At 41.2% G+C, this 26,009-nt stretch overlaps 3 protein-coding genes across 4 annotated transcripts in view; 1 reads left to right on the top strand and 2 right to left on the bottom strand.

Moving 5' to 3' along the window:
* Positions 1–8,413, top strand: part of LOC108626231 (uncharacterized) — a 37,888-nt gene extending 29,475 nt beyond the window's left edge. Inside the window, exons 2-11 of the mRNA XM_018026811.2 lie at positions 1,679–1,892; positions 2,162–2,268; positions 2,626–2,762; positions 3,118–3,318; positions 3,441–3,784; positions 4,144–4,363; positions 4,426–4,731; positions 4,874–5,458; positions 5,572–6,299; positions 6,400–8,413. Coding sequence (XP_017882300.1) covers positions 1,690–1,892; positions 2,162–2,268; positions 2,626–2,762; positions 3,118–3,318; positions 3,441–3,784; positions 4,144–4,363; positions 4,426–4,731; positions 4,874–5,458; positions 5,572–6,299; positions 6,400–6,775 — 3,207 coding nt within the window. The 5' untranslated portion in view covers positions 1,679–1,689 and the 3' untranslated portion in view covers positions 6,776–8,413. The remainder of the gene's footprint in view (positions 1–1,678; positions 1,893–2,161; positions 2,269–2,625; positions 2,763–3,117; positions 3,319–3,440; positions 3,785–4,143; positions 4,364–4,425; positions 4,732–4,873; positions 5,459–5,571; positions 6,300–6,399) is intronic.
* Positions 8,414–9,366: 953 nt separating this feature from the next.
* Taf5 (TATA-box binding protein associated factor 5) lies at positions 9,367–12,635 on the bottom strand. 2 transcript variants are annotated; one of them, XM_018026481.2, is made up of 11 exons: positions 12,327–12,591; positions 11,970–12,155; positions 11,701–11,903; positions 11,435–11,631; positions 11,162–11,366; positions 10,975–11,094; positions 10,767–10,912; positions 10,559–10,696; positions 10,302–10,495; positions 9,952–10,243; positions 9,367–9,807 (listed from the first exon to the last, which is right to left on the bottom strand). In XM_018026481.2, exons 1-11 carry the CDS (start codon positions 12,387–12,389, stop codon positions 9,593–9,595), a joined length of 1,959 nt encoding a protein of 652 aa, XP_017881970.1. In that variant the 5' UTR covers positions 12,390–12,591; the 3' UTR covers positions 9,367–9,592. The 2 variants fall into 2 exon arrangements, with proteins under 2 accessions (XP_017881970.1, XP_026670384.1); XM_026814583.1 differs by lacking the exon at positions 9,367–9,807 and having other exon boundaries at positions 9,958–10,098; positions 10,187–10,243; positions 12,327–12,635.
* Positions 12,636–12,830: 195 nt separating this feature from the next.
* Positions 12,831–26,009, bottom strand: part of LOC108626176 (uncharacterized) — a 72,969-nt gene continuing 59,790 nt past the window's right edge. The window contains exons 8-14 of the mRNA XM_018026704.2: positions 25,108–25,496; positions 24,696–24,932; positions 22,600–22,779; positions 21,606–21,753; positions 19,956–20,225; positions 19,435–19,769; positions 12,831–19,248 (exon numbers count right to left, since the gene is read on the bottom strand). Coding sequence (XP_017882193.1) covers positions 18,909–19,248; positions 19,435–19,769; positions 19,956–20,225; positions 21,606–21,753; positions 22,600–22,779; positions 24,696–24,932; positions 25,108–25,496 — 1,899 coding nt within the window. The 3' untranslated portion in view covers positions 12,831–18,908. The remainder of the gene's footprint in view (positions 19,249–19,434; positions 19,770–19,955; positions 20,226–21,605; positions 21,754–22,599; positions 22,780–24,695; positions 24,933–25,107; positions 25,497–26,009) is intronic.

Genomic DNA, 26,009 nt, shown 5'->3' with positions numbered 1-26,009 from the left:
GCGCGGGAGGCCGCGATACGGTAGAACTGGAGCGCGAGAGGGAACCGTGGTTATTACGCAGAATTGTTCCTTCCACGGCCGCGCGTTTTACCCTACAGCCATCTGGTTACCAGGAGAGAATCGTCGATCCCCCTGCCTATTCTTGGCTGGGCGATTCGCCGGCCCCAATTTCGCATCGATGAGAACGACTGCGGATTCGGGATGGGAGGGAACCACCGCGTTGATCCACCGCGAAGAGGTCCTCTCAATCTGCAGTCGATTTTCTCGTGCACCGACCCAATTTCGATCACGGTGCGGGCAATTTAACCGAGGCCCGGATGCCCGTCCTAACCGATCCGACCTCGTCGTGGTCGGCAACTGATTTTTACTCGTCCGACGCAGACACCGATCTCTATAGAATAGTGGGTGGTGCACGTGTACTAATGATAATGGCCCTAATTGAAACGGCTGTGACCATCTTTATCGAGGCCTTTTAGACGTTCTTCTGGCAAACTTCAAATACTGGCAATATGTAATACCATCACGTAACGTTATCAGCAGATTAAGGATGTATTGGCTATACAGTCAATCCCAAAAGTTTATGTAGCTCAGAAAAACGCATTTCCTCTAATTAATAATAAATAGCTACGTGCTGAAAATTGTGACGCTCACTGAGGACGAAATAAAAAATGGAACGTTTTTGCATAGGTTCTTCCTCGTTGAGTGGATATCGATGAACAAGTTTAATGTGATTTTTTATTCTTCAACTGACGACTTGATCAAGTCTTGGTAACGAATGGCCGGTTTATTTTTTTGAAAAAGATCGTTCAAGTCAATCGAGATTTTGATAAGGAACTCCAATTATCAAAAAGGGATATTGTGAATGAAAAGTTTCATAAAATAATCATCCTGCTGTAGATTATATTGAACGTTTTCACTCGTTCTTCAACTCCTGTAGCTCCAAAGAACAATATTTATAAAAGCGTTCCTGTGGGGGTTCGTTGAGATTCATTGCGAATCACCTGCCACTATTCCCGGCCGGCAACAACGCTACTTTAGGATACCGTTATCGTCGGTTATTTCACTGTCCTGGTTCCCTTCACTCTCTACTTACGTCGACCGCGAGAAACGTTCATAATTCGTGGACAATTTAGAAAATCGCCGTGGACCCTTTCGAGCTACGGTCCCTCCTCTTTTCTGTATTCAATTGACCGTGTGCCACTGCTACGTTCCTATATTCGCCGAATTACCATATCCAGAATCTACTTGTTCGAAGCTCTAGATTTCCTCTGGAGTCTCTTAATAAAGCCAAGCGTTCTCTCTCTTGCTAAATTTCCTTCCTCTTACTTCGAAGATTTTCCTCCGTGTTTACAGATAAGCTTCAAATAAATTATATTTGAATACAGCCAATCCTCGTTGAAAATGTTGTTCGTTTGAACCGTCGGATTCATTGCAAAGATTACTCCAGGGGAATTACCATTCTTGTTTTATCATTTAAACATTGAAATATGCAAATCAGTTTCTGATATTCTGAACAGCTTTATGTACCTACATATGTTATGCAGAATTGATAATTTGTGCACATACAATTTTTTTTATAAATGCATCAAATTCACAGTTTATTAATAACTGAATAAATCATCGCTCGATTAATGAATTTTTCTGTTTCATTAAATTGAGAAAATTGATTGCTGTTCAGGGTGAGGGGGCATGTTGATGTGCCGGCGGTTGCTGCTGATCGCAGCCGCGATCACGGCCTCGATAGAGGCTGGCTCCGCTAGTTATCATCCCGGTATCTCCTCTGATTACTCCGGGTACCCTGGCTTCCCGGTTTATCCAGGTCTGACGTCGTCCGAGTCCGTGTCCAGCGCAAGCACCACGCCGACGAGCTTCGACAATGTGCCAACTTGCAGGTGAGTAGATCTGCTCTTTCATCGTTTGTACTAATATTTTTTTGTATGTATTAAATGTACTATTATTTTTCTTTAAATTGATTTAATCAAAGTGGATCTTAAATAGTTATCATTTTTATAGAGTAGACTGATGAACAGTTCGATTAATTCTTTGTTAATGCAGGATTTTTTCTGATGCGTATATTGATTATACTGAACGTGTTAGGAAATGAATGGAGATTAAAAATTCCTGTCGATTATCTATCGGTGTTTGTAAATTCGGTTCGCAGGCCATCAGAGTATTTATGCGGCACTGGGAACTGTATCGCCCAGGACAAATATTGCGACGGCGAAAATGATTGCGGTGACAACTCCGATGAGCCAAGATACTGCAGCCGTGAGTCATTAACTATCTTCCTATAATGCTTATCTGTCGAGATCGATGGATACGTGTTCTTCCTGTTTTCATTTATCGAATTCGAAAAAAACGTATTGTGTTTGTTAGACTGTGAGTTTTATGTTTTAGTTGAACATTTCTTTTATCATTTAAACAACGCAGTATGCATTTGACTTTTTAACTACTCTGTATTATAGCTTTATACATCGCATACTGAATTTCGCTATAAGTGCATAGAATCCACAATCATCGTCGTTTCGCTTGAATCGCAATCTTGAGTTCGCACAATATGAAATTTACAAGGAGACGCGTGCCCCGGGGGATTGGTCGGATTTTTATTTGTCGTACGTGTTTCAGCGTGCAACAGAACGTTGTACGGCGACGTCGGCCGTACCTACAGCGTGGAAGTCCGCCGGCCGAGGGAGGATCGACTGCCATTCTTGTGTCATCTCAACTTCACTGCCGCCGGGTCTGATCTCGGGGACCTAGTTCAGGTGGGCAAGGGGAAAAACGAACACCATGCCGGGCGTAGAAAAATAAATGCTGACTGCGCCAGTGGAAGAGGACTGTCACGAGCCAGACCGTGGCCTGGCGTCGGATGATAATTTTTCGTCTACTCTCCCTGGGATCCGTGAAGTGCGCGCGCGCATGGTGTTTTAGCGAAAATAAATTGTCTCTTTGGGAATTTGTTTTTGTAAGTTCGTTCATTTCAGTGCTCGTCCCTCCGTGTATTCTCCTTTTACTTTCGTTGGTTGGTTACGTCTGTATAAATTGGTGCATCTATGTACGTTGATTGCTTTCCTTTTTTACTAATTACCACGCGTTCTGTTGAGATGTTTCCAATTGCAGTTAACGTTCGATACGTTCACCGTGGGTCGATTTATATCGTTCACGTCGGAAGGATGTCCGGATGGTTACATGACTATCCGGGAGGAGGGCCGACCGGCGACCGGCGGTCAATGGTGTGGAAGCGCGTGGGGGTACACCGTATACTACAGCGAGACACCTTCCATCAATTTAACTTTGTATTTGCTACGGTTATCCGAGCAGGTGAATTTTCCTTTCAACGAATTTCGCCGCAATTAAACCTCGATTATCCGCAGAACCGTCATATCAATATAATATTACACAATTATGAATAAACGATCATTATATAAATTGAACGTTGACAGGGTATCGATTATAATTTCGACTTCAAGTTGTCGTACAAGTTCCTGAGACGTAGCGAGGCACATCTGAGATACGGTAACAGCAGCATGTCTACGTGGCGCGGGGAGCTGGTGAACGGCACTTATTGCGATCGTGTACTCACCAAGTGCGACACGCGGGCCTGTCGGCTCCAGTCCCCGAATTACCCGGGTGTTTATCCCAGAAACGTCACCTGCTATTATAGGGTTGAGCAAAATCGAGCGCCTCCCGGTCATCGGGCGCTACTAGCCGTGAGTCAACGGAACAGCCACAAGATACACATCAAGAACCAAGTCGCCAAATACGACGACAGTCAAAGGATCCTCAGGTATCATCGTCTCTCAATTACATATAATAGTATCTCACTGTCTCAATAATTCGTCTAGACTTCTCAGTTTATAAATCTCCTATTCATCTATGCGTTTCATTTCAAATTAGTGCACGCGAAATTTTGTAATAGAGCTTCACGTATTTCATTTACATTGCTTTTACGATGAAATATTGAATAAGTTTTACTGGTACGCATCGAATTGTTTCATTTTCGATGCGTAATAATAGTGAACAAGGCAAACTATGATATTTCGAAAAACGAAACGATGTTACGAATTTAATAATGGCTAAACTTCCAACGAACTGTTGGAAACAAAATTCGGAGTTAATTGGGAATTGTTATGGACTGTTCGATAGAGTCTGGGATCAATGCAACGTGGTGCAAGATTATTTGACAGTGTACGATGGGGGTTCGACGTCGGACAAGGTGTTGGTCCGTCTTTGTGGAGGTGACGCTGTACCAGACATAGTCAGCAGCCATAACACGATGCTGTTAGAGTTCCACACGTCTCCTTACGACAATCCCTTTCACCCTGTTCCTCTGTCGTTCTTGCCAGGCTTCGAACTCGAAGTTCAGGTAATTTCCAATAACCCCACGTCAGGTCCAATGAAAATTTTCACTTTGATTATGGTTCGAAGGTGTTGTTCGTGGACGAGAAATCCCGGAGTTTCGTGAAGGAAAACGAGAACTGCGATTTTTATATATCCAGCGACGAGAGTTCGTCGGGGATCTTGGAAAATCCGAAACACTCACTGCCACCGAATACTACGTGTCGTTATCACTTTCAAGGCAAGCCGAACGAGATCGTTTGGCTGTCTTTTATCAAGTATTACGCTGCCACTACCGATGCTGCCGCGAGCATCGACGTTGCATCCGATTGCAACGCGAAGCTCCTCATTTGGGACGGCGATAGAACGTTAGATAAATTGAGTCCCGTTCGCAAGGTGCGATTCCTTCGACTTTCAACTCTTCACCGAATTATTCAATTACATTTTTAAATTTGCATAATTGTTTCCAATACCGAGAAATAAACAGAGAGATAATATTGAACTGAAATTGGTTGATCTCGATCGTTTCAATTCGCAGAATATAAGCCTGCTGGGTCAGTTCTGTAAAGACGACACGCCTCGGTTGTGCGATCACAGCCTTCTGCGAAACGGAAGTCGACACGCGAGGCCCTGCAGCCTGGCCGAGAGCTACGTTTCCAGCGGGCGAGATCTGACGCTGGAGCACATACTGCGTCAAGGAAGTGCACTTTATCCCATAAGCTTTGTACTGCGTTACGAGTTCGTGCACGAGGCGGTCTCCTGCAACCACGTATTCGGTTCCGCGTCGACTTCATCCACGTCTTCCACGTCCTCCTCTTCCTCCTCCTCGTCGTCTTCGTCATCCTCCACCGCCTTTCCATCGGGGAAATTCGCGTCGCCTAAAAGTGTGTTCTTCTACGGGCGCGGTGGTGCCCAGAACATTAGTTGTGTGTACCGCTTCGAAGCCGAGCCGGATCACAGGATAGAATTGTCCTTTACCAGAGCATCGTTCGGTGACAAGGGATGTTCCTCGTACGTAGATCCGTTAGTGAATCGGTGGACGTGCGATCGACGGTTGCGGGATGTCAAGATTGGAACAGCGGAGCTAGTCGTGTCCGAGTATCCTTGGCAAGGCGTAGAACTGGTACGATTATTATTACGTTTCTTAATTTCAGTCTGATTAATTCTCGTGTGATATTTAATTATAGTTCATTAAAGGTATGACTCGAACAGATCAAATTACCCTCCGATGTTTAGGTTCGCGACTGTCTTTGCTCGAACGTGAGCGAAAGGATCGTTCTAAGAACGCTGACGTCGAACGTAGTGGAGGTTCGGTTCACGGTAACCCTGATGAACGTCACGCAAGACTACAGGGACTTCTTCTTCGAAGGGGAGTACCGTTTCGTCGCGGTTTGGGCAGAAACTAGCGAGCAACATTGTTCGACGAAACTCGAGGAACGACGACTGCGCGGGACCAGCGGCGAAATTTCCCTGAGGAGTCCTCTGCCGCGAGTAATTCCCGGCGTAGCCGCGGTCGAAGAGATCTTAACTAATACCGAGGATCTGACCGCGACTCAGTGCGTGAACGAGCCATGGTTGATCGAACCCGAGGACGCACGGATCAATTATTTATATCTAAGAACCGCTGGGTTCAGCATCACGTTGGACAACGTTGAAGAATGTGCGACATCAAATAGGATCGTGGTCTATTCCGCGGCTAATACGAAGGATCGGAGCGTGATCTGTCCTGAAGGAGGCGTGGAGACGACCAAGACGGTAGACTTCTTCTCCGGTGGCTGGAATTACAGTGCCGTTAATGCCACAGTAGCTATGACGCAGCACGCGAGGAGCTTCGTGGTCGAGTTTCTTCAAAGGGAGCCTGGCTTCTATGCTGTCACGTGGATGGCGATTTCTAAACGATCTCCTAATCCCAGCGTCGGGCCCAATGTCTTCACGATACTGCCTCACGAGGACTGTCCTTATAGGTGAGTCTTCTCCTAATGTTTAATGCAATGCTTGATATTATGCTTCATACGATGATCGATGCAGTGAATGATAACAACGTGTACGGTTCTCTATGTTCAGATGCCCGGAGATTCAGGCGTGCATAAGTTCCGTCCTGTGGTGCGACGGCATCCGGCACTGTCCCTCCGGTTTTGACGAGGAGGAGGCAAACTGTTCGTACCGTTTCGGCGTTACGCTATTGTACGTGGCCATAGGCGCCGGCGCCCTAGGTATATTTTTGATCCTGTTGCTCGCCACCGGCTGCCTAAAATACTGCCTGTACCGACACAAAGCACGGAAAAAAAAGAAGAACGTGGGGCTGAACGTGAACCATCTACACGTGAATCACACGCATCACAACAACGGTCTGACCGGCAGTCGCCTGAGCGGACGGTACAACCTCGCCACGCCGCAAGAGATGTATCTCGAGAATTACGGGAAGGACAGTATTTGTTGACAATACGCCATTGCCAATATCGAGACCACCGTGTGAATATTGCAGGATTTTTAAAAATACGCCTACCTCGCTGGCCTCTCTGATCCCTTTGGAAAAGGACGAACGCGGAAGTAGGGTCGACAGAATTCGAGGAAAAAAAATCATGTACGCAATAATCGTATTCAAAACTCGTAGACCAATTCGAAAGCATTTAACGGAAACTAAGGCTCCGAGTTGTTTCGAGAGATCTACGCTTTGTCCGAAGCTAAGTATTATCGTTTCTGAATCATTCTATTGTCACCCACCCAAAAACAGACGTTAATTATTATATTCGGGGAGAGTAATAAATGCAACGTCGATGCGAAGACAAAGGGTAGGTCCAGTCGATGAAAACAATTCGTGTTTTCATGGTAAGCCGCGGTATCACAGTAGAGATAGGAACACACATCTTTAGGTTTAAACAATGCGCGAGGGATGCATACAGAGCGTGGAGGGATGTAAAACAAACGAGAGAGCACAGTTCGAACCGTAACGAATATGTATATGCTTTTAAGACAACGTAGGAGTCCGTAATTCGCATTCGGAAATGATTTCTATCACGGTCGGTTGCCGAGTTTGTGCCATAAACGTCCACGACGAGAAATGACGCAGAGAATTAGAGGAGGGGAAAAAAACGCCGGCCAGATTTGATATAAATCGCATGTGAACGCAGGTGGAAAATAATTAATAGAACTACTGTGATTTGACGAATAACCCGATCACAATTTCCGATGAAACATAAAACGAAAGCCAAGCGATTATTTCGATCACTGTAAAACGCCAGTTGTATTCCATAATTTTATAAGCCGGTCATGTTCGTGCGACGAGTTCATGTGCAATTTATTCTAATGAAATCATACGACCAAGATCAACAAAGTAAATATCACTTACCCTCCCGTTCCATCTTCATATCGAGCCGATGAAATCTGCGTCGATCCGTCGACAATCCCATCGTTTCTTTTGTAAAAAGGAGAACACGCAGCCACCACACGATCACTTAACACCGGTACGGTAATGTACTTTGCGACGACGCTTCGACTCCGACAAAAAACTGCCATTTTGAAAAGATCGCGAATCGATAGAGATCGATGTCGGAAGAACTTCAGTCGAGTCGCGTCGAGTCGAGTCACGTCGCGGTCGCGGATGCTTCACGTTCCCGTGTGTTAACCGCGATCCTAATTATCCAGATTTCATAAGTACGTTAAACGAAGATGATATAACATATAGTTAAATCACATGTAACTTAGGTTTGATATCGATTGCGCGAGGCTTGACTGAGAACACGTCGTAGAGATTGATGTATAGCTGATTACCGTTAACGAACGCGAAGAGAGAATGCATCGCGCGCGCGCGTGTGTGTGTGTGTGTGAAGCTGGAAGAGAAGACGGGAACGAAAACGCATAATTCTGTAACCCTATTATGAAAGTGTTAACTACTAAAAGAAAAAAGAAGCCATCGTTTCACGTGCGCACACGTAAGTACGAGAAAAAAAGACCTATACATACATACCACGTACACACACGTAATGGTAAAGCGCGTATAAACTTACGTCTGTATGCTGTGATAGAAGTAAGCGTATCAACAATCGAAAATAAATTTCTCGCGTGAACTTGGTCTCAATCGTGTCGTACCCTTTTGGACCTTGCGATCTGTGAAACATCCTCGTTCCTCTAGCTACCCCACGTTTTCATGTAAATAAGGGACGGTTTAAATTTCGTCGCAAATGAGTGTCGCGATGCATTTAAATGAAACGCGGCCGCGATTCGATAGAAAGAATTTCGTAGAAACGCGTCGAGCGAGAGAGCCTCCTTTTATTTAGAAAAAGAAACTCAGATTTCATTATTCAGTCCCTGTTTCAGTCGACCTTCGAACTAACGAGCGCATTCAGGAATTCCGTCCGTTCCTATTTAACGTTCTCTTCTTTTTTTTTTGAAACGGTTTTGAAGTCCGATGTCGGTCAGCTATGAATATCGCCCTCAAATAAAGTGTCCGATGTCGGTCACTGGATCTTAGCAATGATTTATTTGACTTTTTATTGAAACTATGCTTTGAGCTCGTTCTTTTCTATCTTATTTCGAAATCGCGGGCTCTCGTCCCGTTTCGCTCTTAAAGCCTCGTCTTTCACGAGGATCTCTTTGAATTCTTTGAAAGAAGTTGTTTTTATAAATGGGTTACATTTCTTTTCCACGAACGAATGCTTGACGACTCACAATCAATTTTATTTTACACGATGATTAATAGATGGAATTTCCATGATTCGAGCGTACGGTATTTTCGTACTTGATTACCCCGAGGGAACTGTTCCCGGGTAATTCGATAGGGGTTCATGAAAGTACAATGGGAATGCCAAATAAAGGACGATGGATCTTGGCTCCAAGTCCGTTTAATCATGAAAATGGAATATGGATGCGTGAAACTCGACGTCCATCCATATTCTAGATCCAATTGAAGTTCATCAATCGAATCTGTATTTCACGGGTCTTAGTTTCGTTAATTCTGATCTTCTTGTTCAATCAATATAGTTGTTAAGAATAAGTTATATAAATTGGACATCGCGCAAAGAAAATACCAAGGAAGGATTATAATTATTTATATTTTTAAAAGAATACAATAACGAAATATCGTAATTACACGTGTATACGTATATAGAAATATAGTCTCTGGAATACACTGCCAGTCGGGTGTAATTCAGGTACGTCGCGTGATCAATGTGAAAAAGTTTATTAACAAACGCTCTTATATTACAACAATGAACCGGTGTCGGAGAACGTTTCATTAGTAATGATAAGTCCACGTTTGTTAAGTAGATTCGAACATTCCGACGCCTAATAATAAATTTCTTCGTGAAAAGTGCAGAGCCAGCACTGGTGTATTTTTCGTCGCGAACGTCCGGAGAAGATAGGACTCTCCGTTTGTTTTTACCTCCGGATTGTGCGACACATTTACATCCTCTAAACTCATCTCTTCCGCGAGTTTCGTAAAATCCCATAACTTAATCGTACAATCCAAAGATCCTAAAACGATAACAAATAACTGAATTATGAATTTTTGCTGAAATTGAAACAATATATTAAATATTTCATTTTATATAAAAGTTCGCAGTTTGTGAATAACATAGCTCTTTCTTTCTTTAATATTTGGAATGAATGGTTACTAACCGGAGACTAGTATGTTTCCATCCCTGCTAAACGATAAGCAATGTATCGTACCGGAATGTCCCGATAACGCGGCAACTAGGTGCCCGTGTGCTAAATCCCAAACTAAAACGCGGTGGTCCGCACCGGCAGACGCCAGAAATCGACCCTCTGCGGAAAAACCAAGAGAGTAAATCGAAGCTTTGTGTCCGGTCATTAATCTGACTTGGCTGCCGGTTACGCAATCCCATAATCTTACTGTCATGTCACTGGAACCGGTCGCTACGTAGTTCGAGTTCGGATGGAATTGTACTACCTGTGAACAATTTATTCTCTATTTTTTCCATTTACACATGTTTTCGACTTCGACTTACGTCTACATCCGAGTAATGACCAGCAAATATTCGAAGTGGCTGATGGGAATCGGTAGCCCAGAGCCTGGCAGTTTTATCGTGCGACGAACTCGCGAAATAGTAACCGTGTGGTGAAAATCTTACGCACCAAACCGGAAATAGATGTCCTTTGTAACATACAACACACGTCCACGTGTGTAGCGACCATAATCGGACTGAAACATAATTTAATAGAACGATTATGGTACGAAATTATTTTGAAATACTTTAATAATTACCTGTACTATCCTCCGAGGATGAGAGAAGCAGATTCCTATCCGGGCTAAATGATAAACTGTATATGGGACCATTGTGGCCGAACAGCGACCTCGACGTCTCCGCTGTACGATCGTCCATCATTCTTACTAGCACATCATCTGTGAAATAATACAATCGTATTCACATTGCATACATTTGATGGTGTAATCATGTGAAAACAAATATCACCTGCTTCCCTGTCGATGTCTTGCAGTTGTTCCCCAGTCTTCATCAGTCTTAATTTCTGTGGAACCAAACTCCACACTTTTATACAAGAGTCGCTAAGCCCGACGGCCAGTAAGCTCGAATCCTCTGCTACTTCGGCCGCTGTCACACTAAATATTTCTATTAAATATTTCATTTGATTTCCGAATTTCAAGTAAACTTCGTCACTTACGTATGCACTGTGTTTAGTAAAGTGTAAAAGCATATGGATGGCAAAGTGTCCGGACCTAATACGACGCGTTTCGATGCCTCCCTCAATGCTTTTACCTTCTCCATCTTATCTGCGTCTTTTCTGTAAATCAGAATCGTGTTAGTTCTGTACGTTGGAAATAAACGTACCGATTAACGAAGTTTCTTACAAATTTGGCAAAGGCATTCTGCCAACTGGCGGCGCATTTGGATCTGATTTAGTTTTCTTGGAAAACAGTGGATCCTTCTTAGCTTTCTTCTTCTTTGGTTTGTCTCCATCCGCTCCACCCGTGTCGTCTTCCTCCTCCTCGGTCGGAGGCATACATTGAATGTCCGGCTCTTTCAAAAGCCCATAATACACTTTCGCTTTGTTGTCTGAAACAAAAGTTTTTCTGTTTCAGATAAAATATTTTTAAGTTTGAGAAGTTTAAAAGAATAACTACCTTGCCTCGTTGCTTCACCAACCGTTGCACCTGACGTAGCATCGATTTGTTGTTTATTCCTAGCTACTCCTTCGTACATATCGAAATAAAGATGCTCTTGTATAATATTTAACAATACACTATGCTTCTTTTCTTGTAAATGTCGTTTTAATATGGACAGAGTGTCTCTCGACATTCTGATTATGAACTGATTCGATCTGTAAATCATTTTAATTAGAAGAATTTTACACAGGAATCATCCGGGTTCAGAGTTCATTAATGCATACTTGAAAGTGTCAGTTAATTCGTTTCCAGCTATTTGTTCACGTTTCGTGACGTTGGACAATCTCTTTAAATCATTTTGGTAATACTCTTCCAAATTGTCACCAAATCTTTCTAACAACTGCTTCGCTTCTTCGGAATGATTATTGTAAACCAGTTCAAGGTACATGTGTACCAGAACTGGGTACAAGATAGTGCCCAATTCATGCTGTTATTTAAAAACAAATGTATTATTTACTGATTAAATGCAGGTAAATTGTACATGACAATTTACCTTGTATATGTCCAAGGAACTTTCAACAAATTTTTTTAGTTCGCTATAAGCTTTTTCATACAGAGCAGGATCTCCTTCGCTTTTGTAAGCAGACAGAACACTGTTCACTTCAGAATCGGTTTGTTGAGCTTCATCAGGGGAGATATCTGTCAGATTTGCCTCTTTCTTGAACAGTTCCTCTGTCCCCTGGGAAAATAATATCCAGATAAATATCTCAGTGATACTTACTCTATCATTAATATAATATTTTTAATGCAGAAGTGTACGAATATTTAATACTATCCGTTTAAATGTCTAATGTTTACATTGCCACTGAGGTTAGAGAATGTGTAAAACTGAGATTTCTGGTCGGAATACCTTCAAATTGTATTTTCTGAGCAGTTGCAGAACTGCCAGCATGGTACTTTTATCACTCTCCATTTTCACCGAATTATTATGTCAACAAATGGAAATATTTGATAGCAAAGAAACCGCGCAAAAGTGTACAGCAACTACACCATCCGAACGCGCACGTAGGCGCGTGTACACAGCTTATCCGCTTGTATTTTCAGGTAATTATATCACGTGGCGCCACTGTCGCGTTTAATACAATCTCAAACATAGTATAGGATGTTCATTTTTCTATTACAGATTTGGAGGGACGTTGTTAATTACTTAATCTTGTTGAAACGAATTGTTAAAGTGTTATTTGTTATTTTATTAGTGATCGTGAAGTGAGTCTTGTTCTTCTCTCGTTACGTTGTTTCCTGTTGCCTATTCGAAGTTGAAGCCACGTAATATTTGCGCGGGGTAATAAGGTAAGTCTTAATAATTACATCTGATAGTTTAGACTGGATAAATAGGTAAGATAAACGAGCGAAGCAATCTTCAAAATAATTTATTAAAAATGTCGCGTACTCGATATTCGAATCGGTAATCAATAATGGTATAATTAGTAACTATATGCATGTCGTGTGAGCATGTTTCCGGAGGTTCTCTTCGAATCTTTTACGTCTGCCGGTGATCGATCCCCAATCGTTCTCATCAATCATCCCGTAGTGATGTAATCCAGACCGAATGACACAATCTCATTAGCTCGTCAGAAGTTGTCGTCCTTAGCGTTTCAAATAACTGAAATTCTTATCAAAGATGTACTCAAATTATTTGTAGAATTTCGTTATTATATTTCATAATGATGTGTCACCGGCCTGTCAGACACGCATACATTTGCGTACGTTATTTTGTTATTGTCGGACCTATTCTTGATTCCACGCTCACCGCAAAATCTGTTTTACATCTTTTATAGTCCATCCTTCCTGCGATCATTCGTTTATTTACGATTACAACTCGTTTGCAATAACAGTGTCAGGAATCGAGAGTGTCTCGCGACACTCGCGACGCAGTGTATTACAATCTCGCAATCTCATGAGATACTCGTCAACGAAAACTGTATTATGTAAAGGACGAGAAACGTTGTGCATGGAAAGGAAAAAGGTCCGTCGTGTAATCGTTGAGTTTTTTTTTTTTCTTTTTTAAATCAATCGCCCGCGTACAGACAGTCGGTAATGTATAAGTGCAATAGAAAATATTTGTAAAACCGGTGAAAAGCAAGAGTATAAAAGGTGTGGACATGAGGTACGGAATTAGTTTAAAAAAGAGAACCGTGCGGGTTTACCGACCGTTACAAAAGACCGCGACGACGGCAGTGAAAACGTTGTGTAAGTATAATTTTATAATAATGCTTAACCGTTAATCTTCACCGCTTGGAACGGCGATTATTGCGGTAACGCCAAAGCGTTTCAAACAATAAGCGTTTATCGGCAGTCTTCGGGAAGAGTTCGGAACCCATAAAAGTTCTGTGCTACTAGATAAACCAGGCCTGCGCACCGGATATATAGTACTTTTAGAATCCAAATCGTTTCCTGTCTTCGTCTCCCTTCGTACATTATTTACACGAGTCGAACAAAGTTAGAGCACAAAATGAGAAAACTATATCGATTCTATCTTTTTTCCATTTTTTTTTTCATTTTTACACGAATGAAGTTTTATGTCTTTTGTTTAACGTTGCAACTTTTTTAACTTTTTTTTTCTTATTTTGTACTATAAATTTATCCTCTAAAGAGTACCGACACTACACGATATGATTACTTTTACTTGTCGTTACTATTCTAGTTCTCGGAGACTATTACAAAAGTACACTCGATTTGGGAATTCCATTGAACGCGGACAGGCCTGAGATTTTAAACGCTGTACATTCTTCCTGTTCACCGTTGTCTCACTTCCGGTTTCTTCTTACACTTTTAACTCTATTTATACATGTAACAGTTCGCCGAGAAACGATTATTAAACTCAATCGCCTTGTGCAGTTTCTCATATTTCGGCAACGCTTACACTCTTACTTATTTACATAGAAGTTTAGGTTGATTCAACTCACGCCTATCGGAAGTCGCATAATATACCGCACTCGTGTTTTATTTTTTTAATACTCCTCGTGAATAATAATCAGCACCCGTTGTCCTATTTTTGATTAATCGTTTCAGACTACAAGTTAAAAATACAGAAACACAAGTTTCACATATTATTCTTAGACTGCAAATTTTTATGTAAAATAAAACATTTCTTTCATCGTTTAAGTAATACGCTTAACTTTGATATATTTTTACAAATGCGCATACTTAATATCTCTATGGATGCATAAAATCTGCAGTCTGCTCCTCTTAAATTCGATAATAACAGGAGTATTAAAACGAGTGGCTGACTTCCCGTTAATTAAATTCCGGCGTATTCGTAGATATGGTTTTACATTATTATTAACTTCTAATCATCTACGTAGTTATTCGTGTTCTATAATTAGTTAAAACTCGTACGTGTATACGTTTTATTTACAACTGAGTCGCTCGCTTATTTACACACACGTGTACACCCCCATTTCAAGAACCATTGGCCTGTAATTCTGATGAACCGTTTTCAGAATTAAATTATTAATTATATATGTAACGAATCAAATTTTATCGTTAATCTTATATCTGCAGGTTTTCAATTATTAAGATTTGAAACTCTAAATTATTAATTATATCGATGATTAAATTATATGACGAATTAAACATTATTATTGTTACTCTTTCTGATATTTCCTGGCTTGGAATTACATGTTGGGAGAAGTAAAGGTCGAGTTTAAATCTTTCTTTTGTACTCGAAGAAATGCTCGCGGCGGGATCAATACTGAAATTTGTGAATAGAATGGCAGGAAGCGTATGAATTACCACAGGGTTTGCAATTCCAGTTCCGAGTGGGCCTTCGCGTGCGGGCGTCTCTAAACACGCGGGTCGCGTTTTCGTGGAACGATGTCAATAAAGGTCCGTCGATAAATTGCACCGTTTGTTTGCGTATCGGTTCGAGCCAGCAGCGGCAATAAAACCTTTAAATGTCCACCTACACGTGAACAACGCAACCACCCCTCGCGCTCTGAAAATGTATTTATCCCCGCGCAACATCGTTCCCTGTTGTTCACTTCTGTTTCCACGCAAGGACCTCGTGTTTTTATAAGTGCACTGCAGATTTTTATGCGGAATAAAACATTTAAAACCGTGTTTTAAATGAGAATTTCCTTTATCATTTAAACGTCGTAATATGCATTCTGGTACTTGTACATGAAATGTACTGTTATATTATAATATAAATTGAATATACAGAAACGTGTCGTACATATTTTCTGTATTTAATGCATTCAATTTATCGTGTAAACGCATTAAATCTGCAGTCTGCTTATCGTATGAAAGTCACGCTCGAGGGAGAAAGAAGAATTGCCGGGCCATTTTTATAGTTGTACAATTTATCGTTCGTAAGCACGCGACTTCTCTCGTTATTATTTGCTTCGTTCTAATCCTCGGAAGCTTTCCGATTCCTCGACAGAGGGAATGAAACGAGAACTCGGCTAGTAATAAATCAAATAAGCTTTGCCGTTCTCTGCTCTTTTCGATTTCCATGGAATGTTCTCGGATCGGCGCGGATCTGACCGTTTGTGCGCTTCTTCCATGGACTCTCGTTAATCTATCAGAGAAGAGATATTCCTAAATAGTAATGAATTGTTTCGGGTGATTATCTTCTCTTTGGCAGCTTTTGTAAAGCATCGGTGTCAGTTATTGACTTTAAAACAATTTTTTCGCTTCCATGAATGTTTAACCCTTTTAGCATGTAACGTGATATCACTGAAAAATTGCGGCCAGAAATATTCGGCATTAAAAGGGTTAAATTGTGTGTGTTCGTTCTTCGTTTCCGAGATCCAAAAAACGTAATGGCAGTGAACTGATATCGTGTAACGCTTTTCATTGGACAGAACGCGAGAAAATAAAAATAAATCTCAGTCTTCGATTCTCTGGAAATTTATGGGTCAACTGAATAACGAAGAAAACTGTCGTCCTCCCCCCCGTTTCTGGCGTTCGACGCGCTTAATTGGTCCCCGAAACGTAACAAACGCGAATGACACCAAGAGAATAATGGAAGATAAATGGGCGTGATTCGTTGCACGAGTTCGCGTTTAAAAAACGGGTCACCGATTCGGCTTCGACGTTCATCGACCTCGTCAAACAATAAACTTTCGCCTCGCCGTGAAATTTCATTTACCCCGAGCTGTGTAAAATTGTCCGAGCCACTTAAATGTAAAAAGTTGTACACTCGAGAATCGAACGAACGAAGATCCATTGAAAACATCGATCCCTTGCAGTTTCGAGGGTATCTTTTCTTTTTCAGAACGTTCACTTGTTATTCGACGGATGCGATCCACCTAAAGCGTACACGTGGAATTAATTAAAATAAGTGCGGTACGCACAGTTAACGATACCATATAACGATTGTCTTTGATCAACGTATAACGGAGGGCCGGGTTACTCGATGCTTGTTCTCCAAAATTATTAATTTCGTGGCGGTGCTTTTAGTTAGCTGACCGGTATTTTGCCTGTTTCCCTTTCGCCTCTTGTCGGTCTTAATCACCTGCGAGCTCTACCTTACGGCTAGTAGTAAAGCGATTGGTGATCTCCGTTCCCAACGATCGATTCAGCTCTCACAGTTAAATAAAACTCGAGAGAATTTCGAAATACGTGTAATTTTGACACAGCGATGAACTATTCCAACTTGTGTTCCAGTACTTTAATGTACTTACGGACAAAGAACTGAATTAATTTCTAGGCAACGTAGATCCGTGCATAAATGTTAATATAAATAGTTAACTAGTGGTTTATGTACAAGTATGAACAATGGTGTACAAGCGAGGGGGATCCTTGCACGACGAACCCCTCGCAAGGGTGTAACAATCATCGAACGGAGCACAGCTCCGCGGAAAACAGCGTTACATATATCACATAATTTCAGGCTACCATAGTTCTAAGTCGTTTTCTTCGTTCTTCCCGAAGTCTTAGTCTCTAATGACAGTGTTATTGAATCGTCTAAACGTTAATCACTCATTTGGTCAATATCTATAGTTCCCAACTTGCTTGTCCTGTTCCACCGTGATCAACGCTCATTCCTCTGTTCCTCCTTCAAACTTCGAAATCATACGATTTTCCCCCATGAAGTATTAGCACCATTCATATTTTCTTTCACTCTTCGGACCAAAATTTTCGTCAAACTGGAAGTACTCGTTGATCACGATGGGACAGATCGTAGTTCACTTGAACGCTTACCCAAAAGAGAGCACGACATAGCGGAAGAGAGAGAGAGAGAGGAGAGAGAGAAAGAAATTGATGTTTCATAATCGTCTCCTATCGATTAATCGAGAACCGATTATAGTGCGAGTATTTGTTATCGGTTCTCTGCTCGACGCTAAGGACCATTTGCTGTTTCCCAACAGAATTTGATCGAACGCTAAGCTATGCTACCAGCGAAAGGATGTATCACTAGGATTTTACTCTTTATTGTCCTTGTTCAAGCAACTCGAGAAGTCATAACACGTTGCCTTTTGCTCGTAAAGCAAACGATAAATAATTTCGTTTCGTTCGATACACCTGCTAGAACAACTGAGAGATCAAATCAGTATTCTGAGTATTGATAAATACATTTTACATTCACCTTTAATATGTGTCTGGGATATATTTTGTACATATTTTCTTTATCGTTTGATATACTAGAATTGAACAACAAATGGCGAATTAATAGAAGTAGAAATGCATAAGCAAATGTGTAAGGAAATGCATAAATGAATGTATAGACAAATCTATGAGTAAATGCATCAATTAAAAGAAATGCAAACTAATGGAACTGATTCCTACCTGTTGCACTGCAAACGGGAGAACTTTGAAAACCAAATCTGTAAACACCCATTTTCATCTTATATTTACCACAACTTGGGATCCTATCAAGATTAATTTTCAAGCACTAGTTCAGTTGAAAGGAGCAGGAAGAGGAAGAGGAGGAGGACCAGTCCTTGTCGTTGAGCATCGAACCTTCCAAGTATATTATAATCTAGATTTCCTACGTATACAGTTCTGCGCGTAACGCTGAGGGCGACGCGTCGCGTCTTAACGTACGTATCCACTTGTGTCATGTCTTTGTATCACCGTTGCATATCATGCATAAATGACAGTGTAAGTCATGATTTATTTCAATAAAATCGTACTTAAAAAAAATAGCAACGATTTGCACATATAACGATATTAATGAAATGTGAGATTTTGCATGACTTTTTACTTGGCAAATAAAATGAAGCCTACAAATTGTAAATCAGAATTTCATTCATCATGAACGTTTCACATTATAAGAGTTATGAACATCGGTGTACGTGGCAAGCATGCAACTATGGTACGCAACGGTGATAGGATGCGACAGAAGTATGCACCTTTACTGAGTCCAACAATTTCAAGAGGACACGACGATGCAGCGACGAGCGACGAGCGAGACAATCGTGGGCGATCGTCACACGGTGGTCACCCGATCGACCTCTACGTAACGCACAGAACTGTCGCTGTGTCAGCAAATCACTTCCTTCCCGTCGATGATCGCCGTCTCCGAGGAAATGCTCTTCAGCCGGTGCTGCGATATCGAGCGGTTCGCCCGTTGCCTGCAGATGCGCCACACCACGAAGCAGAACACGCCGAGGATCGTGACGATCGCTAGCAGTCCAAGGCCCAAATGCAGCGGCGGTAGTTTCAGCAGGATTGAGCAATGGTTGAGGGCTTCGTCGTACCCCGAAGGGCAGTGGGATATCCCGTCGCACCATAACGATGCGTTTATGCAAGCGTCCAACTCTGGGCAACGTTGCTCGCAGTCCCGAGGCATCTGCAGCCCTGCTGTCGACGTGATTGAGGGCCTGCGAACAGATAAAAAAACGATTAATTGTAATTTGACATGATAGGATTTTTATAAGTTTGCATTATGCATTCGAGGAACGAATCACAATATACTACATCGATGCACTTATTAAAAAATTCCAAGGAACAGATCATAAAATATTTGATATTCTTTTTAAAAACAGATTTAAAATATAATTACTCACCTTCTGATGAGTTCGAGCCAGGTGACTGTGTACGTGTCGGGTTCCTTGATGATAAACTCAACAGCTATACTTCTGATTGGATCTTGACTCGGTGCTAAGATCATCGCCTTGCCACTGACGGCCCAGCCGTCGCTGAAAACCTCAACCACGTGGTGTCTAGAATCTGCAGGTGGTCTCGGGCACACAGACACGTGAATAGTACCTCCCGTGTGTATCACGATCCTATTCTTCGTCGCGCACTTGCTCGCGTTCTTCATTACTGTACCGTGCGTCTTCACGTACAGATATTGGTTCGGTCCTGGCTCTATCAGCCACGGATGCTTCTCACAATTTTTCTGCGATTGCATTCATGTAGATTATTAAATTTTTAATAGAAATTACAAATTCAGTCGTTTGATTTTAATATTAAAGATATTAATACGAGTCACTATATAAAAATTGATATTTCGATAGAAATAGGACAGACTCTTTTCTATTTATTGAAAAGGATTTTATCAAATATCAGTAAATAGAAATCTCACCTCATCCTCATCTATAATGGGTGCCACGTAATTGATCTCCCCAGACGGTCCTTTGACTCTTCTCTTCTGAACACAAGGCGTCGTTTTCACGAAATCCCAACTGCCTTGGAAGAATAGATTGTTGTAATCATCCAGCGCGTTCATAGACAGCACAGTGAAGTGGACTTCGACGATGTTCGAAGTAGATTTCACGTTCATGGGCAGTGATCGGTTCGAGCAAAAGCAATCCCGTTGAACCGGTGGTGCGTTCGGCCATGGAAAGTCCAGCACCTGTGAATATCCAGGATTTTCCATGAATTAATTGCTCGATAAATTATTATAATTACAGCCACATTCGCATTAGCTAATTGCTCATTAAATTCAGTGACGCATTTATTGTCGTCAAATATTATACATTTTTTTAAATTGTCGGATGAATAGATTTTTAATTGGAATGTTTTCTATTTGTTATTCTTTTTCCCTGTGTGTGGTAATGTACAGTCCAGTGTACCAATTAATCCGCGAACGGAGTTTCAATAGGCCCTGCCACGTTTTATATTTGTACAACACGACTGCGCTAGAGAGACCATTCATCTTTCGTGAATACAGTTGTTAACTCTCGACGAACAACTGTATCTGCTCGACAAAGTTTCGACTCTCTGTTATTTGGATAATCACGAACAATATCTGCTGTTGTAAAGGTTTGATCAAAGTTAACGGCATTGAGGAACAGAAACTTCAATGGAATTAATTCGCAATTATTATTTCTATAATACTGGGTGACTCGATAAGAGATATCATATACAGTATCGGTTGATAATTTTGTTAAAACGTGCTGCGCGGAATTATTAAATGAATATTTCATTGTGTTTCCATGAATCGAAATGTATTTTCGAATTTTTATTAGCTTTATAATCAAATCGATGAGAGCTGGGTAATAATTTTATTAAAACGTACTGAGTGAATTTATTGTAGGATTATTAAATGAATACATTTACTGTGCTTCCATGTATTAAGATCTCTGCATTTTTTATTAGTTTCATAATCCAATTAATTTTCTTACTGATTCACTCTGTATATTAAATAACGTGAAGTAACGTTGCTGTATTTGATACCTTGTTGGATATCGATTCGATAATAAATTCAGAAAGCGTTACTGATTAAGTTTAGGAAAGGATCCTATCGCAAATGAGCAACGGTTTTAATTTAAACTTCGGAAGGTACCGATAGTTTCCCCGATTAAAAGGGGTTTGTAATTAACGTGGCCGCGATTTCATCGAAACTTTATCAGAAATCCGGCGTGTAAATGTCGAACACGAAGCCTCGGTCATAAGTCTTACGATTATGCAACGTAGAATCAAGCAATATGTATGTTTTAAGAGTATGAAGTAACAAACACAATTGTTATAATATTTCAATGAATTGTCCATCAAAAGACGTTGTTTCTCTTTTCTACTCTATGTAATATCAATTAGTACATGAATTATTCTATCCATCATTATATGAAATATAGTATCAAATATTTTATTAAGCAGTAATTATTACATGAAATATTGTTTTCGATTTTATTGCATTTATGACTGGGCGTGTAAATTATTATGTTAAAATATCGATGGTCAATCTTTTGATATTGATTTTTATTATCAATAAAATTGCATTAGACTAGTTTACCTTGACGGAGAAGTTGCTTGATCCGACGCAGCGCAGGCGGTCGTAGTCTGGGCTAGAGACGCTACGGCACGTCCGGTTCCCGTTCAGAAGCTTGTTGAACCGTAGCTGCACGACCTCGTTGTGATCACCCTCGAATCGGTACACGCAGCTGGAAAATCCGTTCTAGCCTGCACTTCGCGTCACTTTGATCGAATCTACATGCTCGGCCACGTAAAATAATCGCTTTCCCGATCGATATAAACAAGACGAAGTCTTGCCGATCGTTTCCTAACTCCGAGTGATTGAATAAATCAATTATATCTGATAGAGTAGAATTCTTTTCAAAGGTGTCAGATATTCATTTCATTATTAATACATTTATGGTGCGAAATTCATGGAGGAATAATAAGAATGCTTCTTATATATTGCCTGTTTGAAATTGAATTCAGAACTTCGACTTGACTAAAAATAAGAACTTCAACTAATTGATTTCGCGAACTGGAATGGGTGAATGCTTTTACGTTGAAAAGAAATACAGTCTGATAAGAAAAGGCTTGCCAAGAAAAGGAAGGCTCTTCCTTTTCCCCACTCGATGGGGGTCGAGGAACTGCGATAGGAGAAGTTGAAAAAAAAAAATGGCACGCGCGCTCACTTTTGTCGCGATGCACAAAGGGACTATTTACGGCCGGCTATCGCTTTTCCAGGTGAAACAAAGAGCCGGGTTGCTGACGCGCATCTCATTTGAAATCGCGGAATCTCTTTTTCCCAGTAAAAGGCGCGCGTCGTTCAACCTGGCTGAAAGGGAGAGAGTTTGTACGTTTACGGACGTCTCCGCCTTTTCTTTAAACAGACTGGTCACAGATCTATACTTCTCGATTCTTTCTTCTATCAAAATTTTACTTATTAGAATCGCGTTTTTCATTCTGTGAGTTAGACGAGCTGACACAGATTTATAATTGCGTAATTGAGAAAGCGTCTCAGTTTCTAATCATAATCGATGTGAAGGTGGTCTTACCTGATATTCTTAGTGCCGCCCCGGCCGTAGAGGAAAATATCACGGGGCGCCTGGAATCTACGGTCAGGATAATGATCTTTATTGCGACTGTAAAAGATTCTAGAGCAGGGCCCAGTTCCAAACGGGTCTCCGTCTTGATGAATGTCGACGAACTCGTACAATGCCCGGAAATTCACTGGCCTGAAAATCAAATCAGATTTGCTGATAAAGAATGATTTGTATTCAAATATTGAATTGGAAATTCATATCTTCGTTTGATTAAATCGGTTAACAAGTTATATCGTTAATCCATCTTCAATTTAATAACAATTTTTAATTGAAGAATACAGAGGAAGCTTTTCTATACAAAAGATATTGAACACTGTTTTCCAATTCTCATCACGATTAAAATAAAAATTTACTAGACTGCAGATTTTATATATCTTATCAGAAAAATTATACTTGTTGAGAATATAAAAAATGCATTTAATGTCGCAGAATATCAGAACGTAAATTTATATTGTTTTTACAGGATAAAAGAAATTCCTGTTCAAATTCTATTTTCTAAATTGGCATTAGGAATATTTCAGCTTGCATAAAAATGAAATAAGGAAAAGGATGTTGCAACGTGGTAATAAAAATACTTGAACGTTAAAAATAGCGTAGATACGGAAAGCAAAGAGAGAGAGAGAGAGAGAGAGAGAGAGAGAGAGAGAGGGAGCAATGTCCGATGGCATCATAATTATAAGCGACAGGTTGTCGACAGTCGCGTAGCAAAAAGGGTCTCTCGTTTACAACATTTTATTTATCCAAGCGCGTGTTCGAGCAGAGATGCGTCGCGTACGGTCTAGTTAACCCTTTCCACGTTTATTAACCTGTTAAACGGTGCAGTTCCTTGATCGACACCCCCTTGTGCGGCCAATTAAAAAAGTGACCCGAGTATGTACGAGCGTTTTTTTCCCCTCTTCTTCTTTTCCTTTTATCGAGTTCCGCTCGATTTAATTGAACCTCCGACAGCTCTAATGGTTGGCGAGATTTTCCACTGTAGGACGAAGGGTGAAAGTGCTCGATAAAATCGAACAATACGGAACGATTGAAAATTAACAATTATTTAATTAGCTATTTCACAGATTATAGACAACATGACAGTGTTTATTGATTGGTTAATTTATAAAATTTATTGTATGCACAGTTTTGGTTTTAAACGATAACGTTTGATGTTCGTCTTACGTTCTTTGCTGCTCGATGCGACTTTTACTGATAAAAATAGGTATTGTTAAAAAACGTTAAATGGTGATCGTTACGAGATAGTAGAGATCAAAGAGGCTCTTTTAGACCCTTCACTCGATATAAAGCTCTTTGAAGCTATTTTCAATTAGTTCGGTTTTTATGAGAATCGAATGAAAGCCAGCGAAACTTTTCCAAAGCGAAGATTGCGTCAAGAGACAGACTTGCCGAGATGACTTCGTTCCGGGTCGCGAAAAACTCGTACAATTTTTCCTCTCTGCTCGAGGAGCTTTGAATATAAATTCAGACGAAATTTGCTCGTGACACCGTCCCTTGTAGAATCGATACAGAACGTTACAAGAGTAGTGAGAAACGCGGGGTGTTTACGGCGACGCAGCGCAATATCTGCCGCACTTGCACGTTCCCGCTACCCCACCCGCATTTCGCTCGGTTCACCTAATATCAGTTATTTATAAGACACGATTTTTCACGGCAACGAATTTTTCCAGCGAACTTAACTCGAGGTCGATTAATTACGGCATAGTTGCGTCTGTTCTTTTATTTGAAGTTCGATTTTATTGAAATTCATGATCTGCTCTATGATTCATTATACATGACTCATTATATGATTTATTATACGATTTATCACATGATTTGTTCTATGATTTATGTACAAAGAGAACATGGTTCTTTCTAACGATGCGTAGCAATGATACAAGGGTACGATACAAGTGGTTGCACGTTAATACGCGAGCGTGTCGATCGATAGGACGTACGTAGAACAACGACGTAGTACGAAACGGCAATCACGGACTGTAATTGAAACGGAACCCGGTTTCCTCTCTCTTTATTTCACTTTTCGTTGATCCAGTGAATAGAGTTATACTAGCCTGAGAGCCGTCGACTCGACCATCCGCATCTCGATGGTCAGACTGTTCCCACTGGACACGAAGCTCTCCCCGAGTGAACAGGGACGGCTGGTGTTTTGCAAAATTGCATGATCGCAGGTCCTAGGTACATTGTCTTTGCAGTAGCGGGCTAATAACGTCGTGTTACCCACGGGACGAGCCTCCAGGGGATGCGAGGGCTCGGTAGTCTTCTCCCCGTGACGTTGATGCTCCTTCTCACTGTTCATATCGTTTTGTTCATTTGATTTCCAAGTCAATCAGATTTGATCGAAACAAGTTTTTGCTAGGAATTCACATTTAGATGATACCACAAGAAATTGCAACTTCAATACAAAAGATGGAATGATTAAATTATCTCAAGATCTGAATATAGTTTTTATTATGACAAATTTACCAGGTAGGGTCGTAGCACTCTTGCAGAGGCATCATCTCGCCGTCCCAAACCATGAGAGTGGTAGAGCATTCTTGATCACCGCTAGAAAGACTGGTTCCCACGTGGAACTTGAGGATGGACAACCAGACGCGAAATTGCGGTTGTGCTGGTCTTGGCGCCGGTCTTCTCCAAACGGTTCCTGGACGTTGTTCTGGGAACTTTGGCAAGGGTCTCGGCGGTGTCGGGCTGGGTAACGCTGGCCCGGCACCGCGCAGGTGGTACAGACACGTGCTGTTACGCGGCAGCGTGTGTCTGGGAGAAGCTAACACTCCGCCTCCGCTACCCTGCAGCCAGAACTCGCAGTGTTTATTCCTCGCATACGTGGGCGAATCAGCGTCCACGAATTTCACCTGAAAGTTTTACTAATTTTATTTTGCTTTCATTGCAATCTCTAAAAGAGCAATTTTCGTTTAGCTCTTATTAATTAAAAAGTCGTTTTAACTTCTCTTCGTTTGTTTTAATACTGAATCTCTCATATACAGGTCAAATGACCGTTTTTTCTGCTATAATAAATAGAAGAAAAACGAAATTTATTTTTTGACACTCCGGGCGCGAAATTCGGTTTCTCGTGCATGTTTAGCGGGCGCAAAATAGCACATTCCCGCCCTAGGGCGGAAAAGACGGAAAATGATATAATTACAACTTCGATGGCTTTTGTTATCGATTAATTTCTCGCCCGGCGTGTCAAAAAATAGTATGTGCACCAGGGCGCAAAGGGCATTCTGTCACTCGTGTGAATTTGTCGCCCTCGCTTCGCTTGGGCGAAATTCACACTCGTGCCGGTGCTAGAATGCCCTATTTTGCGCCCTAGGTACACAATGTACTATTCTCACATAGAAATTGGGGGGGATACCACTTTCATA

Source organism: Ceratina calcarata, unplaced genomic scaffold (genome assembly GCF_001652005.2).
Source record: "Ceratina calcarata isolate Rehan_Ccalc_2016 unplaced genomic scaffold, ASM165200v1 scaffold120.2, whole genome shotgun sequence".
Classification (NCBI taxonomy): Eukaryota; Metazoa; Arthropoda; class Insecta; order Hymenoptera; family Apidae; genus Ceratina; species Ceratina calcarata.
Note: the sequence above shows the minus strand (reverse complement) of the source record. Positions and strands in the feature narration are given on the sequence as shown.

Bases quoted from the DNA above. Each gene is read 5' to 3' on its own strand.
- Taf5 (XM_018026481.2), bottom strand. From the start codon at position 12,389: ATGGAGAGTGATAAAAGTACCATGCTGGCAGTTCTGCAACTGCTCAGA. The intron at 10,913-10,974 runs GTAAGTGACGAA...AGAAATATTTAG, and splicing joins TTACTAAACACAGTGCATAC to TGTGACAGCGGCCGAAGTAG. The intron at 9,808-9,951 runs GTTAGTAACCAT...TTATCGTTTTAG, and splicing joins TGGAAACATACTAGTCTCCG to GATCTTTGGATTGTACGATT.